Raw genomic sequence first — 17,727 nt, forward strand, 5'->3', positions numbered from 1 at the left:
TTCTCAGGGAGGCAACCGGAGTTTTACTCGAGAGTTCCTGAGGTCCAGTCTTTCTTCTGCCTTTAAATTGGGCAAGTCTGTTTTCCAGGCCTCAGTTTTCTCAGGCTGGCTTTGAAAACTGTATCAGATTCAAATATGAGAACGAATAAATCATTATGATTCTTTACAGCTAGAGAAACTAGCAGAAGGAGGCCCCTAGCAAAGCTGCCACCGCCACCTTGGAACTCCGTGCTCCTGACTCCAACTCACCACCTGCCCACTGATCTATTTATTGTAGGGATATTCTCTTCTTGTGGCTTTGGGCCCATAGTTTGACGTCACAAACTGCCCGCCCCGCCCCTTCGGAAGCCCCGCCTCCCCCAGCGTTCGCCGAGCCCCACCCCCTGCTGCGGCTGCTCAGGCGCGTCCCCTCCCGGCTTCTCTTCCGGCCCCTCCCCTCCCGGCTGCCATGACAACGAGTCCGCGCCTCGCGCACAGCTGCTGCTCCGGCGGGACCCAGGCTGGACCGCGGGCCCCGGCCTGGGGGCCACAGCTGCCACCGCCGCCGCCACCTCGTCTCCTCCCCGTCCCCGCCCCGCCCCGCGTCTCCTCACCTCCCTCGGGCCCGCGGCCGGGGTCCCTCCCCGCCGCCCCACCTCGCGCGGATGCCGAAGGTGAAGGCGCTGCAATGCGCCCTGGCGCTGGAGATCCGCTCTGTGAGTACCGGTCGCGCCCCCTACGTCTCTGCCTGGGTGTCTTGAGCCCCCGGAATTTACTTTGGACGCTGCCTCCATTCACTTCCGAGAACCCCGGATCACCTCGAAACCTTCTCCCTCCGAATCATCCCTTCCTAGGGACCCTGGACCCCGTATCACCTCGGTCTTACCCAACCTCAAAATCACAAACGCCCTCCCACTCCAGCTATATCGAGGTCAGATCCCCTACCCCAGCCCCTAGCTTCCTCCCAACTTCCAGTTCGGGTTCCTTCAAGTTCTTTTCATACCACTTTAGAAAGTTCTCTCTCTGCTCTAAACTTTCCAGTGAATTGGGGTGGGTCGGGTTTTTTTTTTTTAAAATCTCTCTTCTCTGCTCCTGTTTTAGTGAGAGAGGATTACTGGCCAGGCTCCTGCCCAGTTTTCGGGAGTGTGTGTGTGTGTGTGTGTGTGTGTGTGTGTAGATTTCTTTCCAAATCACTGCTGGAGGATTTTTTCAGACAAATTTCCAAGCTTCTGATCAGTGAGGGGGATTCTTCTCTAAGTCGTCAAAGTAGAATCCCCACACTCCACCACTGAAATGTGCCATCACTGCACAGGGCACGTTGCCACCTCCCCCACCAGGGCAAACCTTTCGGAAGCCGGGTCAGGTCCCCTCCAGTCCCCAAACTCTCCCCACGTTCAGAGGGATCCCTCCTCCTTCCCTTCACTACAGGAAAGGCACCAACTTTTAGAGGCAAACTAATCATTCTCTAAACTTGCTGGAGGGGACCTGCGGGCAGTCCTGGTCACTCTGCGCACATGCTAAGAGCATCCTGCTCCCCTGCCCTGCTCTGGAAATCCAGCTAAAGCAGGGAACCCCCATGTCTTTCCTCAATAGAAGGGCCTTGGCCCTCCTCTCCGTGCTATGAGCAAACGCATCCCTCTGAATAATCTCAGCAGACTCTTCCAAGGGATTTTGAAGTCCTTCCCCCTCATTCTCTCCAGAACCCTCTCATTCTCTTCAAATGAAAGCTCCAGCCTCTCTCTTGTAGAGGATACCCCCCTCCCACCCTCCACTGCAAGGCATTTGGTAACAAGATTTCTCTCTCGGTCAATTTTTCCCTCTTTCTACTTCTCTCAGTTATTTATTTCTCAACCCTTTCATCTCCCAATAAAACTGTGTGTGGTGTGTGTGTGTACCTAAATTGCCAAGGCCGCTCCTCTGAGTGCTGTATCCGATAGCCCTCTCCAGTTCCTTCCTCCACTCCTGCCCCCTCCTTCAAGCATCCGCTGCTTTCCTGTGGTCTCCCCGACGTTATAGTGACACCCCTGCAGCACAGGACCCCTTTAGGTCTTTGCCTAGGGCTAGGTCTTGCAGGAACGCTGGGTGGGGCAGAGTGTGAGGCTGGAGTGGAGAAGAAAGTTTCTTGCCCTCTTGCTTTAGCATTAAGGCTGCAGAGATTTTACTCGCTACTATGTCCGAAACTGTCATTCTGGCTTCCGATCTTTTTTGTTTTCTTTTTCATCTCACAGCTGCCAACGTTTGGCAGCCTTTTTGTAAAGTAGGATTCATTAAACACAAGAATACACAAAGCCTCCTAATTCAGGCTCCATGCGGTTAGTAAGACTCCGGAGTTCCCGAGCCTGTGCTACTGGCTGCTGCTTCCTCCTCTGCTGACCAATGGCATTTAGCAGCCTGGTGAGAGCCGCTGCCTGACAGGCTGGCTTCTCTTCTTGGCAGATCCAGCCTTGCTGAGAGGAAGTACTTTGTGGAAACTGATGACTGCCTGAAAGACGGGGAGAAAGAAAAGTTCTTTCACTACCCTTTCTCTCAGTCTAAGTGCATGACTGTATCATGGCGCTTCAGAAATTATGCAGGTGGAAACCTTCCTGGTTTTTTTTTCAACAAACATTTGAGTCACAGAACTTCACAATTCTAAGAAATCGAAGCTATCATTGGTTTTAATTTCTTTTTACAGATGAGAATATTAAGGCATAGCATGGCTGATTATTTTTCTATGTTTGCACGACTCTGTAGCAGCAGATTTTCAACAAGATGATGTTTTCTGACCAGCAAAAACCCTGTTAAAAGGCTCCAGTGTTCAGAAGGAGCAAAAAAGACTCAAGAACAATACAGGAGTTTCCGTTGTGTCGCATCGGAAACCAATCCGACTTAGGAACCATGAGGCTGCAGGTTCGATCCCTGGCCTTGATCAGTGGGTTAAGGATCTGATGTTGCCATGAGCTATGGTGTAGGTCGCAGATGCAGCTTGGATCCCATGTTGCTGTGGCTGTGGTGTAGGCCGGCAGCTGTAGCTCCCATTAGACCCCTAGCCTGGGAACCTCCATATGCCGAGGATGCGGCCCTAAAAAGACAAAAAAAAAAAAAAAAAGAACAGTGCAGATTAAACAAACTTTTTAAATTTGGTTTTGATTGAACAGAGGAATTTTATTAGCATAGACGTTTTCAACATTTTTCAATTTCATTTTTTCTTTTCAATTTAATTCTTCACATTTATAGGGTATGAAAGTCAAAGCTAGGGAGTTCCTGTTGTGGCTCAGCCATAAGGAATCCAGCCAGTATCCATGAGGACTCAAGTTCGATCCCTGGCCTCACTCAGTGAATTAAGGATCTAGCATTGCCATGATCATCAGTGTAGGTTGCAGATGTGGCTCGGATCCAGTGTTGCTGTGGCTGTGGTGTAGGCCAGCAGCTGCATCTCTGATTCAACCCCTAGCCTGGGAACTTTCATATGCTGCGGGAGTGGCCCTAAAAAGACAAAGAAAAAAAAAAAAAAAGAAAAAGCTATATAAAATGATAGACTCTAAGAAGTCTCACTTCCAACCCTGTTCCAACCTATTTTTCATTTATTTTCATCTGCTATAGGTAATCATTTTTGTTGGTGTCTGATTTATTCTCCAGTATTTTCTTTTGCAGTGTAATCAAATACACACACACACACACACAGTATACTTCCCCTCCCCATATATATTTTTTTCTTTCCTTCACAGAAGGTAGCATATAAACTAGTATGCACTTTGATTTTTTTCGTTAATATATTCTGATGATCACTCTAGATCTAAAAAACTTGACATCTTTTTCCTTCAACTTTTAATCGACATTTTTCAAACATAACAAGGTAGCTGGAAGAATAGTACAATAAATAATTGCATCCCATGACCTATGTAATTAATTTGATATATTCATGCATATGTGTCTGTATAATTTTTTTTTTGCTAAAAGTTAGGAAATAATGTGTTACTATGAGTCTCCTAAACACCTCAGCAAGCATCTTCTAAACATAAGGACATTTGTTCTCATAACCACAGTACTGTTATCCAACCTAAGGTAATCACTGATAATTTCTTAGTATCAAGTCCATTTTCAAGTTTTCCTAGTTGTCACAAAAATGGCTTGTATAGTTAACTTTTCCAAACTGGGATCCAACCAAAGATTACCTGTCCCGTCTGATCATTAGGATGTTGTAGTCCATTTAATAGAGAGCAGTTCTGCTTCTTATTTCCCACGGCGTGGATGTGGATAAACTCATACACTCATGCAACTATTTTTCGGATCTAAATTTAGAACACTTCCATCACCCCAGTAAATTCCATTGCCCTCCTTTCAAAGCTCACACAGAAGGAACTCCTATTCTGATTTCCGTCTCTGAAGAGTAGTCTGTCCGTTTACTTGAACTTCCTATCAAAGGAGCCGTGTAGCGTGTAATGTTTTGTCTGCGACTCATCCGTGTCGCCGTGGGCATCGGCAGTTTGTTCCTTCAAGTCGTGGCGTAGCATCGCCATGGTCTGTTGCACACCCCAGCATGCGTATCCATTCTCTTTACTGTGGATTATTTGGGCCGTTACCAGGTTGTGGTTGTCAGGGATAAAGCTGCTATGAGCCTTCATTCTTGTAGAAGTGTTTTTATGGACATTACCTTTTGGAGACCAGGTTCAGGTAAAGAATAGTCCAGGTTGTGTGATTGTCGGAATTTTTTCCCATTGTGATGCCATTGAATTTGTTCTTCTAAACTGGAAATTAGCTGTTTTGTTTCCACCTGCCTGTTGAACATGTGGCATTTCATTCGCTTCTCCCTTCACCATGTTTATTTGTTAACTTTCAGTCTTGCATTTGTGTATATTTGTGGTACAAAGACATGTTTGGTACTGTGGTAATACAAGAGCAAACGCATAGTAAACATGAAAGGTTTTGGTGTATAACACAGTATTTTGTGTTGCTCAACAGAGAGCCATGACTTGAGAGAAAATGTATTGCTGGGAAGAAAGTGTGACTTCTCTCAAGGAATCTTTGGAGAATGATGTAATATGCCAAGTAACTTATTTTTAAAGAGCAGCAAAAAAAATGTATATATATATTTCCTATCACTTACACTTTTAATACTTGAAATGTCTTATCTCTGATATAAAAAATATATTTGCAGCTCTTTCTCTCTACCTCCTCCTTCTTAGTAGTGAGCTTTCGTGAGATTGTTTAGGAATATAGGAGGAAGAAATTAGAGGTTCAAGAGTAAAGCCCAATGCTGGGCAATAAAATTGGCTAATTTACCTTCCTAGAATAGTGTCAGTTTGGGGTTAGTTTATATTACATCGTGCCAAGTTTTTCTTCTCTGTATTCACCTCCCCTCATTACTTCATAGACTTTATTGATAGCCTTGGGCCAAAGAGACCTAGATTTTTCAGTCACTACTCCTCTGAATAAATGTGATCCTTATCTGGTTTCTTTACTCAGTTATGCTGCAGTTAGTGGTACCTGTACCTGGAATCCAGACTCTTAGAAACTTTATATACTATTTCAAACTTACAGAAAGAAAACCACTAATACTGTGATCTTTCCCCTCACCCTGAATTAATAAATGCTCCTTAGACATGTTTCCTTTAGATTTTTGTTTTCAAGAAATCAAAGGTTGCGCATCTAGTTAAGGCCCCTTTGCACCTCTTCCTGACCCCGATTTCCACCCTCCCTTCCTCGAGGTAAGGTCATCAGGATCTGAAATTGGAGTCTGTTCTTTTCATTCACGTTTTTGTGCATTTTCTGCGTATTTGTGTATGCCTGCGTACTACGTATACTCTTGTTCTGTGTTAAAACTTTACACACGTGGTGGTGTACTGTGGACATCCTTCTGCACTGTTTTGGAAAAATATGTACCTGTTATTTCTTGCAGACCTACTTCATTTCCTTAAGAGCTAGAGTATGCTGTATATTTAAACGACAGTGATTTAATTCTTATTCCCCTATTGATGGACTTTTAAATATCAGTTTGGGAGTTCCCTTTGTGGCACAGTAGAAAGGAACCCAACTAGTATCTTAGAAGATGCGGGTTCATTTCCTGGTCTCGCTCAGTGGGTTAAGGATCTGGTATTGCTGTGAACTGTGGTATAGGTTGCAGATGCAGCTCAGATGCCACGTTGCTGTGGCTGTGGTGTAGGCCAGCAGCTTTAGCTCTGATTCGACCCCTGGCCTGGGAACTTCCATATGCCAAGAATGCGGCCCTAAAAATAAACAAAGAAATAAATATCAGTTTTCTTTTTTAAAAAAATAATATAATCAATGTTGCTGTCAGAATATTTGTACATGCCTTCTGTGTCCATGAGTGAGTTGTTCTCAAGGGCAAGTACTGTATCTAGGGAGCATTCTGGAAATTTGTTGTGTTATCTTTGTTTGCCATCGCAGTTGGGGGGTTCTATGGGTGTTAATTGTCTCGTGATCTGCGTGACTTGAATGTGCCATTGAATATGTAGATGAAGCCTGTTTATAATTTTTAGAGATTAAGAACCCAACTTTATGTATAAACAGAACGTTTTTGTTGTTGTTGTTGTTGTTAAGAAGTCTTAAATACAGTGAATTTTTCCAGGAATGCAATTACCATGTAAATCGAGGAAAGCATGTACTTTGTTTTGCTTGGAACTCTGCTAAGAGTTTACTTTTTCAGGCAATCACAGCATCAGTGGCAGCTCTGCTTGTGTTTGAGTTGCCAACATGCGACACCTATCATTCAGCTTTTGAAACTGCCCAGTTCGTGTTGATTCTGTGAATGGGTGCAAATACTGCATCTTCTAGCTTAAGCTTGCCTGTGTGTTTACATGTAGAAATATATAACTTATTATAAATTATTTCTGTATTTTTTCAGTTATAGCACTGGTTTAATTTTTTAGTTATGTGTATAGATAAATTGCAAACTACTAGTTGTAAAAGGAGAGTTTTAGATCTTATAGAGACCCAAAGCTCTAGGGAATGGATAGAAGGGAAACCACTGACTAGAGACTTGTATTAGTTTCTTAGGACTGCCATACAAACAACCTCAAAATCGGTGTCTTAGAAGGACAGAAATTTATTCTCCGCATTTCTGGAGGCCAGAAGTTCAAAGCCAAGGTAACCGGCAGGGCAGCACTCCCTCAGAAGGCTCCAGGGGACAAGCCGTCCTTGTTCTTCTAAGCTTTTGGTGCCTCTAACCTTTCTCAGATCGTGGCTGCATAATTCCAATCTCCAGTCCTGGTCTGAATAGTCCGTTCACTTCCTTTGCCCCTTAGGAACATATGAGGGGGTGTTTTGTTTTCCGTCCCTTGTTGAATATATTTTGGACAACAACCTCTGCTCGTTATAGGTGTTACCCGAAAAAAATGCTCACCCTAAAAGTTGAGAATTATGTTTTCCTTGGCTGACGAAACTGAGGGTTTAAGCTAGGGACACTACCTCTCAGATACCTCTGAGGAATTGCTCCAAAGAGGTCAGGGAGGAGCCAGGATTTTTGGAGAGTTTGCAACAAAGACCAAGTGGGCAGAAGGTCAAACGATTACTGTTAATTAAAGGTCTCAAGTTAAGGCCTCAAGTTAAGGTCTCAAGTTAAGGCATTCAGTGCTTTTCTTTGTATAGGGAGAGGGAAGAGTCTGGGCTCTTTGAGTGCATATCATTCCTTTGATATGCACCTCTGCCATCCAGGGGATTGTCCTGTGCTTCCTCATGCTGAGTCTCCTCAGGGTACACCACCGGGAGTGGCTGCAGCAACTGCTTCTCTTTTCTACCCTGAGTTCCCCCTGGGCTCACTGTTGGGGTGGCTGTAACGTGGTGGCTTCATGGCTGCAGCATCCTTTGTGTACTGATGTAACAACCAACATTTTTCTCATCGACACAGGTAATGTGCTTTTCAAAGATCTTCCAATAGAAGCTTATTTTTTTTCTCACTTTGTGTTTGCTCTCTTTAGTGATGCTTTTTTTTTTTCATTTTCTATTTTTGTTGTTGCTGTTGCTGGTAAATAAAGAATGCTACTAAGTCTTTCAGTTAACTTTTCACAGAACTGTAGCATATATTCAGAAAGTGCGCAAAGCCAAGGCGTGTAATCACCACCCAGATGGATAATTCGAGCACTGTCAGCACCCCAGGTTGCTTTGCTGTGACCTATCCCTTCCAGCCACTCCACTTGCCCCCTTCCCATCACTACACCGAGGTCAGCACTGTCTTGACCTCTGCCTATCGCAACGTATTTGAGCTTTTGAATTCTCTCCTTTCCTTCCTTCCTCTTTCTTTCTTTCTTCCTGTCTCCGTCTCTGTCTTTCTCCCACTTCCTCCCTCTGCTTCCTTTCTCCTTCCACAAAGTGGACTTTTTTTTGGGGGGGGGGGGGCCTCAGCTGCCAGATGTAGAAGTTCTCCAGGCCAGGGATCAAACCTGAGCCATAGCAGTGACCTGAGCCAGAGCAGTGACAATGTCAGTTACTTAACTGCTAGGCCTCCAGGGAACAGCCCACGGTGTGAACTTTTTATTGAATAACTTCTTTGTGAGAACTCCTCCATGTCGTGTGAGGCACTAATTCTTTGTCCTTTCTGTTGTCCCCCGCCGCTGCCCAGCTTTATTGAGATGGAATTGCCACAGAGCCCTGTATAAGCTTAGACTGCACCATATGTCAATTTGACATGTTTGTAAATTACAGAGTGATTACATAGTTTACTACTTCTTTTTTTGTGGTGAGAACAGTTAAAGTTTACTCTCTTAGCAACATTCAGGTCTACATATAATAGGTATTATTCGTTATCATCAGCATGCTGTACAATCGATTACCAAACTTGGTAATCTTAGAAGTGGAAGTGGATACCCTTTGACCGATATCTCCCCATTTCCCCCACCTCTCCACCCCTTGATAACCACCACTCTACTCTCTGTTTCTCTGAATTTGTCTTTTGTAGGGTCCTCAAATCTATAAATGTAAGTGATATATTTTAGTATTTGTTTTCCTCTGACTTGTTTCACTTAACCTCGTACCCTCGAAGCCCATCACGCTGCCACAAATGGCAGGATTTCCTTTTCTTCTCGTGGCTCAATACTGTTGCTGTATGTGTGACATGTCCTTTGTCCAGTCATCCGCTCTCCATTGACAGACACTTAGATTGTTTCCGCATTCTGACTGTTTGGAGTAATGCTGTGAACCCGGGAGTACACATATCTCTATGAGATCCTGATTTCATTTTCTTTGGAAATATATCCAGAAATTCGACTGCCGGATCAAGTGGTCATTCTATTTCAGATTTTCTTGAGCAGTGTCCATACTCTTTTCATAGCGGCTGTATGCAGTTTGCATTCTCACCCGCAGTGTGGGGGGTTCCCTTTTCTTCAGATCCTCACCCACACTTGTTATCTCTTGTCTTTTTCATCATGGACGTCGTTCTGACAGGTGTGAGGTGATGTCTAATTGTGGTTTGATTTGCATCTCCTGAGGATTAGGTGATTAGTGATGTTGAGCACCTGTTCAGGCACCTGTTGGCCATTTGTGTGTCTTCCTTGGAAAACTATTCAGTTCCTCTGAATCTATTCTATTATTAATAACATTTTCAATTTTTACAGTTTTAAGATATTATACATTGTGCTCCGGTGAACATTCCTGCACATGTTTTTGTTCGATATTTTTTATTCAACAACGTCTTTCTTTCTTTCTTTCTTTCTTTCTTTCTTTCTTTCTTTCTTTCTTTCTTTCTTTCTTTCTTTCTTTCTTTCTTTCTTTCTTTCATTTTAGGGTCCTAGGCTAGGGGTCGAATCGGAGCTACAGCTGCTGGCCTCCCTGCAGCCACGCAGGATCCGAGCCACGTCTGCAGCCTACACCACAGCTCATGGCAACACCAGATCCTTAACCCACTGAGCAAGGCCAGGGATCAAACCCGTAACCTCATGGTTCCTAGTCAGATTAGTTTCTGTTGCACCACAACGGGAACTCCAATTCAGCGACGTTTCTGAAATCTCGTATTAGTTATATGGATTTTCTGTGTGGAAAATCACATTCACAAATAAAGTCAGTTTTGACTTCTCCTGTATAATCTTTCTTTTCCTTCCTCTTTCTTGCCTATATGTCCTTGACTAGAATCCCCAGTATAATGTTAAGTAGAACAGTAGTACATATAATTGTCTTTTTAAGTTATGCTGCTGAAGTTTCATCAGAATTAGACTGAATCCTATGAAATTGCTGACAGTGGGCCATTTTTTGACTTTTAAAAAAATGATGACAATCTTATCTGTTTCAACCCAATATAATGTTGGCTATAGGATTTTCATTTAATAAGAAGGTTCCCTTCTATACCTAATTTTAAAAATATCCCGAATTTTGAATTGTATTGAATGCTTTTCCTCAGTTTAATGAGATTATAACATTGCTCCATGTTGTATAGAAAGGACGCATTCTGTGATGTTGCACCCTTCCCATTCCTATGATAGCATCTTTCTAGCCAGGATATATTATTTTTACTATATTTTTGATGGATTTTGTTCACAATCTTTTTCGTTGTCGTTTTTTGTCTTTGGGGGCCGCATGTGTGGCACATGGAGGTTCCCAGGCTAGGTGCTGAATCGGAGCTGCAGCTGCCGGCCTATTCCACAGCCCCAGCAATGCGGGATCTAAGCAGAGTCTGTAACTTACACCACAGCTCATGGCCATGCCAGATCCTTAACCCACTGAGTGAGTCCATGGATCGAACTTGCATCCTCATGCTTGCTAGCGGGGTTCTTCCCTGCTGAACCACCATGGGAATTCCTCCCCCCCTTTTTTTCTTGTTATGATTTGCAATTTTTTAAAGATCTATTTGTGTTCATAGATGAGATTTTAGCTTACTAGGTCAATCCTTCCTTAGTTTTTTAAATGCTTTTCATTTTTTCCATTATAATTGATTTACAGTGTTCTGTCAATTTCTACTATACAGCAAAGCGATGCAGTCATACATATATACATACGTTCTTTTTCTCACATTATCCTCCATCCTGCTCCATCACAAGTCACTAGATATAGTCCCTGTGCTATACAGCAGGATCTCATTGCTTATCTACTTCAAATGCAATAGTTTGCATCTATTAACCCCAAACTCCCAGTCCATCCCACTCCCTTCCCCTCCACTTCAGCAACCGCAAGTCTGTTCTCCAAAGTTTCTTTTCTGTGGAAAGATTCATTTGTGCCCGTATATTAGATTCCAGGTATAAGTGATATCATACGGTATTTGCCTTTCTCTTTCTGATTTACTTCACTTAGTATGAGAGTCTCAGGTTCCATTCATATTGTTGCAAATGGCATTATTTTGTTCTTTCTTGAGGCTGAGTAGTATTCCATTGTGTATATATACCACATCTTCTTAATTCATTCATCTGTCCATGGACATTTAGGTTAAATTATTAAAACAGTTTGAAATATTTCAGACGTAGAAGAAGTTATAAAGAGCAATGAATACACTTGGATTCCCACCCATCAGCTTAAGAAGTAAAAAAACATTTAGGTGAAGGGGAGACTCCTGTCCTTCTAACAGAATCCCTGCTTCCTTCCTTTGGCCTGTCACTACTCTGAAGTTTGTGTTACTCTCTCTGTTTCTCAGTACTTCTCTCTCTCCCTCTCTGTCTTTCTCTCTCCCTCTGTCTCTGTTTGTCTGTCTCTCTCTTTTTTGGGGGGGAGGGGTGCTGAGCTTGATGTGGGATCTCAGTTCCCAGACCAGGGATTGAACCTGTAATGGTGAAAGCACCCAGTCCTAACCACTGTATCTCCAGGAACTCCCAGTAGTTTTCTCAGTATTTCTCCCAGTATTTGTCTTTAAGGTACTGGATTTACTTGCAAGTGCTGCTTAACTGGCATCCTAAGGGGATTGATAATACTGTTTGTTTCTAAATATTTTATACTTTTTATAAAATTTATTTTGTACCTTTTACTTTAGCTTGTGAGTTTTAATTTTAAGATGTATGGGATTTACATGTGTATATAGACCCTCATATCTGCCCCCCATACATACACACAATGCATATATAGACAGTCCATCTTTTATTGTGGTATTTTAATTTAATTGCATTGGGGGTCTTGAATGAAGTCTGATGATATTATTTCTTTTGCGATTTCCTATGTATTATTATCCAGTTATTATATATAATATATGTTTGAGTAATTATCTAATTATTGTGAATATTCTGTATTTACTTGAAAATAATATGTAGCTTTATTTGGTGGATGTAGGGCTCTACCTGCCACTATCACATCAAATTTATTTTCTCTGAAGTATCTTCAATTCTGTATTAAATTTTTTGTCTGTGTGCAACCTCTGCCAGATTCTAATGGATATATTAAAATTTTCACTATGGTAATATATTTTCACTTTATCCTTGGTGTATTCTAGTACACTGTGATGCATAGAACTACGAATTCATTTCTCTTTGTTCTGTTTTGCACTGGGTATGTACTGTAACACCTGAGAATTTATGGGTCTCTGCAGTTCTGGGAGATTCTTCACTTTTATATCTTTGAATGTTGTTTTTCTGCGGTTCTCTCTTCTGACAGTAGTACTCGACATATATTGGAACTTTTATCTATTCTCCTTTCTTAAGTGATTTTTGGGCATAATTTTTATTTTTATATCTTTTTGTTCTGGGAGAAGTCTTCATTACTCTTATTTACTTATTAAGTTAAATTCTTAAATCTCTTTTATTGAGATATTTAATTTCATTTCATTCCACAATTTCTCTTTTGGTGTGTCTTTTTAAGCATATGCCGAATATTTACATTTTTCCCTGTTTTAATCTCACAGTTTTTATGTTTTATGAAACTTTCTCCTCTTATTACATGAAATACTTATTTTATAATTATTTTTGGATTGTGTAAATTACTTTAATTTTCATTTGAAGTGGATTTATCTCCTGGTTGTCAATTCTGTTGGTTTTCTTAGCACTTGGGATTGTCCTGAAATCATGGACCAATTTTGGGAGAATTGCTATCTTAACAATATTGACTCTTTCAGTGCATTAACCTGGTATATTTTACCATCTACTTAGGTTTTCAGGTTCTTTCAGTGATGTTTGTAGTTTTCACAATACATACATTACACATATTTTGTTAAATTTATACCTAAGTAGCACATGCCTAAGCTTTTAATGTTATTATAAGTGGTATTAAATTTTTTAAAATGTTGTTGCTAATATATAGAAAAATGTTTTGCCTTGTTGACCTTATATCCTTTAATGTTTTTTGAGACTTGTTTTATGGCTCAGGATAGCATATGTCTTGATGAATGTATTCATGTATTTCACATTTGGGAAAAAATGTGTATCCTTCTGTTGTTGGATGGAGTATATGTAAATGCAGTTTGGTAAATTACTTGAAAGTTGATGTCCACATCTTCTATACCCTTGGCGATTTTTGACTGCTTATTTTATCAGTTACTGAGAGGGAAGTGTCGAAACTCAGTTATATCAATTTTTGCTTCATTACTCTGGCATTGTATTATTGCATACAATTTAATTTTATATATCATTTGATAAATCATATTTTTAATCAATTTTAACTTTTCTGCTTTAACCTTGGTAATCTTTCTTTTTCTGAAGTCAACTTTATATCATATTAAGATAGCCACCTCAGCTTATGATTAGTGAATGCATGGTATATATTGTTCAGTAATTTTACTTTATTCTGAATCATTAATTTTTTTTAAAAAAATTGAAATATAATTCACATACCATAAAATCCACCCTTTTAACGTGTGCTCTTCAGTAAATTCTCTTATACTCATAAATCTGCTTAACAACCATCACTAATTCCATAACATTTTCATTACCCCATAAAGAAATCCCATACCTATCAGGATCATCTCCCATTCTCCTCTACCCCTAGCTCCTGGCTACCACTAATCTAATTTCTAGGTCTACGGATTTGCCTCTTCTGGGCATTTCTATATGTGGAATTATATAACATGCAGCCTTTTGTGTCTGGCTTCTTTCAGTTAGCATAATGTTTTTAAAATACCTCCATGTTATATTAGGTATCAGTACATATCATTATTTTGTTCCTTTTTATGACTAAATAATACTCCATTGTTTGGGTATATTACATTTTGCTTATTCATCAGTTAATGTATATTTGGGTTGTGTCCACTTTTTGGCTATTACAAATGATGCTGTTACACTTTTGTACGTATTTTTGTGTGGACATAGGTTTTCAGTCCTGTTGGGTGTATACCTAGCAAGTTGCTGAATTCATGGTAACTGTTTAATTTTTTTTAGGAACTACCAAACTCTTTACCTCAGTGGCTATTTTATGTTTCCATTGGCGCAGTATGAGGATTCTTGTTTTCCAGGGTTTTTTGGGCATCCTTTCCAGCACCTGTTTTGTCCATCATTTTATCGGTAGCAATCCTAGTGAGTGTAGAGTCCCTCGTTGTGACTTTGGTTTGTATTTCCCTAGTGACTAATTTTGCTGAGCATGTTTTTGTGTGCTTTTTAGCCATTTATTAATCTTCTTGTGAGAGATGCCTGTTTGTTTTTGTATCATGTATTTTTGGGACTCTGTTAAGTGCATGTTTTATATTGTTATGGTCTTTGTGAAATATACTTCTTACCTATGTTTTTAATTGTTGTCATTATAAAATATCTTTGTTTCTGGTATCAATTTTTGTTTTAATTTTTAGTTTGTCTGATGTTAGTATAACCATTGCACCTCTCCTTTGTCTATTGCTTGCATAGTTCATTTTTCTCATTCTTTTACTATCAACTCATTTGTGTCTTTGAATGTAAAGTGTGTCTCTTACAGACAACACATAGTTGGATTATTGTTTTAAATATATTCTGCCAAACTCTACCTTTTGATTGGCGTGTTTAGTCAATTTACCTTTAGTGTAATCACAGATAAGGTAGGGTTTACCTCTCTCATTTTGCTGTTTTTTTCTGTCTTTTCTCCCTCAATGTGTTTTTGTTTCTCTGTTTCTGTATTAGTGACTTCTTCTGTTAACTATTATCTAGTATACCATTTCAATTCCCTTGTTTCTATTACCATATTTTTTGAGTTATTTTCTTTCTTTTTAATTTTAATTTTTAATTTTAAAATTTTCTGTGGAAGTTTAGTTAATTTACAATTGAGTTATAAGTTGTTCTGGGGTACACAATTAACATCCTAATTTAGAACAATCTAGTACGGATTCCTACCAATTTAATTTGAATAATACATAAAACTTTTGCTTTTATTTGTTTCTGTTTTCTCTCCTCTTTATAATTTTATTATACAGATGATATCTTTATTTTTTCAGGTGATTATTTATATATATATATATGAAATTATCAATACAGTTTAATAATTGTTGCTGCCTTATGCAATTTTATTTTAAATAAGAATGGATAAACGAGAGGAAAAAGATATTTATTCTGCCTTAGATTTACCTATGTAGTTCCCTTACTGGTGTTCTGTTTTTTCATGTGCATAAAATAGATAATTGAAAGACTTTGCATAGTAATCCCAACTTCTGGACTTCTTCAGGGACAGTTCTATTGACCGCCTTCTCTCCTGTGTTTAGGTCATGCTCTAGTTTCTTTACATGTCATAATTTTTGTTGAAAACTGGACATTTTAAATAACATAATGTGGAACTGTGTAAATCATACCCCCCCCATTTCCCAGGGTTTACTGGTTTTGTGTGTGTGTGTTTGTTTTGTTTTGTTTTCTGTTGTTGTTGCTGCTTTTCATTGGTTTAGTTACTTTCTTGAGCTGAGGTCTGTATTCTGTAAAGTCTGTCTTTGTTGTGTGTGGCCACTGAAGTCTCTGCTCAGTTAGCTTCATGGCCCTCTAATGACTAGACTTGTATTTCCTTAAATGCCTTGAACCAGTGAGTCCCCCTGCCTTTGCCAAGTATCTCTGTTGCATGTTGGGAAAGGCTTTCCATGCCCTGCAGGGAGTTTATAATCTGTCTTAGTCTTTACTGCCAGCATTTTTTTTTTTTTTTTTTTTTTTGAGGCTTGCACCCATGGCACATGGAAGTTCCCAGGCTAGGGGTTGAACCAGAGCTGCAGCTGCCAGCCTACACCACAGTCACAGCAACACTATCTGAGCTGTGTCTGTGGTCTACACTGCAGCTCATGACAATGCCGGATCCTTAACCCCTGATTGAGGCCAGGGATTGAACCCCTGTCCTCATGTATACTAGTCGGGTTCGCAACCTGCTGAGCCACAGTGGGAACTCCCCATTTCCAGCATTTTCTAAGCTTCAAGATCAGCCAGAGGTGAGACATCAGGGTTTCTTTCTGGGCATGTGCATAGCCTTGTGTGAGTGCATGACCTTCTAAATTGCCAAGAATATATCATAACTTGTCAAAGATCGCTCCCCCCCCCAACACACACACACACACACACACACACACACACACACACACACACACACATGATTCAGATTCTCCAGCTTTGCCTTTTAAGTATTTTGTTCACTCATTGTTTGCTGTAATTGTGATCACTGCCTCATGCATCCGTGTTGTTAAACAAGAGCTGCTTATTGTTTTTGACAAACACTTTCAGGTGAAGGATGTTTGTTGTGACTAAGCAGGGATTCAAGACAAATAAAGAGAAGCCCTGCGAAAGGGGGTTTCTAGGGTATTGTCAGACAGGTCAGATAATGACAGTTCCCTGGGGATGGGGCTTTTGGGTAGCTCTAAACCTGATTTCCTACTGTGGCTGTGAGGCTACTAGTTTTCATGGCTACCATGATTATAAGTGTTTTGGTTTTCAAGGCTCTAGCAGACCTGAGTGGAGGATTTGGGGAATAAAGTATATTAAACACAATATCATTGTTTTTACCAAAATTCAGCTTTTTTTCTTGAAAAAGTGCTCTTTAGATTGTTGCAAACTTCTGGTTAATTTCCAGAGCTCTAAAAAGTTGATTTTGACAGCTTTGGTAATATTCTCATTGCCTTTACAGATGGGCTGATTTTTTTGCTTGTTTCACATCTGATTTATCTCTATAAGTATAGATATAAACATACAAATGTATTGATGAATTATTTGTTGTTGTTGTTTTGTTTTTGCTTTTTAGGGTTGCACTCACGGCATATAGAGGTTCCCAGGCAAGGGGTCGAATTGGAGCTGTAGCTGCTGGCCTACACCAGAGCCACACCAATGTGGGATCCGAGCCATGTCTGTGATCTACATCACAGCTCACGGCAATGCCAGATCCTTAACCCACTGAGCGAAGCCAGGGATCGAACCCGCAACCTCATAGTTGCTGGTCCGGTTTGTTTCCACTGAGCCATGAAGGGAACTCCTTGATGAATTATTTGAAAGTAAGTTATTTACATTCAGACACTAAATATTTCAGTATAAAACTCCTAGGAACATTCTGCTACATAAATTATAATGCAGTTCCCCCACACAATAAATTAAGCATTTGTATGGCAATAATGTCCTATTTAGGAATCTTATTCATTATTCACCGTTTGTCACAACAACTTTTTTTATAGAATTATAATTGACATCCAGTGTTATATTGGTTTCTGGTGTACAACATAGGGATTCCATATATTTATACATTATAAAATGTTTCATAATGAGAAGTCTAGTTACTATCTGTCACCACACGGAATTATTACAATATTATTGAATATATTCCCGATGTTGTATATTAATTCCATTTCTTATTTACCTAATAGCTAGAGGTTTGTACCTCTTAGAGCCCTTTATCCACTTTGTCTGCATCCTGCAACCCACTCCTGCAACTCCCAGTTTGTTCTTCGTATCTGTGAGTCTGTTTCTATTTTGTTTGTTCATTTGTTTTTTAGATTTC

At 40.2% G+C, this 17,727-nt stretch overlaps 1 protein-coding gene across 2 annotated transcripts in view; it reads left to right on the plus strand.

Annotated features, from left to right (window-relative positions):
- Positions 1 to 445: 445 nt before the first annotated feature.
- SPATA6 (spermatogenesis associated 6) overlaps positions 446 to 17,727 on the plus strand; it is a 122,106-nt gene continuing 104,824 nt past the window's right edge. Inside the window, exon 1 of one of the 2 annotated variants that reach the window (XM_047789152.1) lies at positions 446 to 695. In XM_047789152.1, coding sequence (XP_047645108.1) covers positions 645 to 695 — 51 coding nt within the window. In that variant the 5' untranslated portion in view covers positions 446 to 644. The remainder of the gene's footprint in view (positions 696 to 17,727) is intronic. The other variant, XM_047789153.1, reaches the window with a different exon arrangement.

The sequence above is a fragment of the Phacochoerus africanus genome, chromosome 8 (assembly GCF_016906955.1).
Source record: "Phacochoerus africanus isolate WHEZ1 chromosome 8, ROS_Pafr_v1, whole genome shotgun sequence".
Taxonomy (NCBI): Eukaryota; Metazoa; Chordata; class Mammalia; order Artiodactyla; family Suidae; genus Phacochoerus; species Phacochoerus africanus.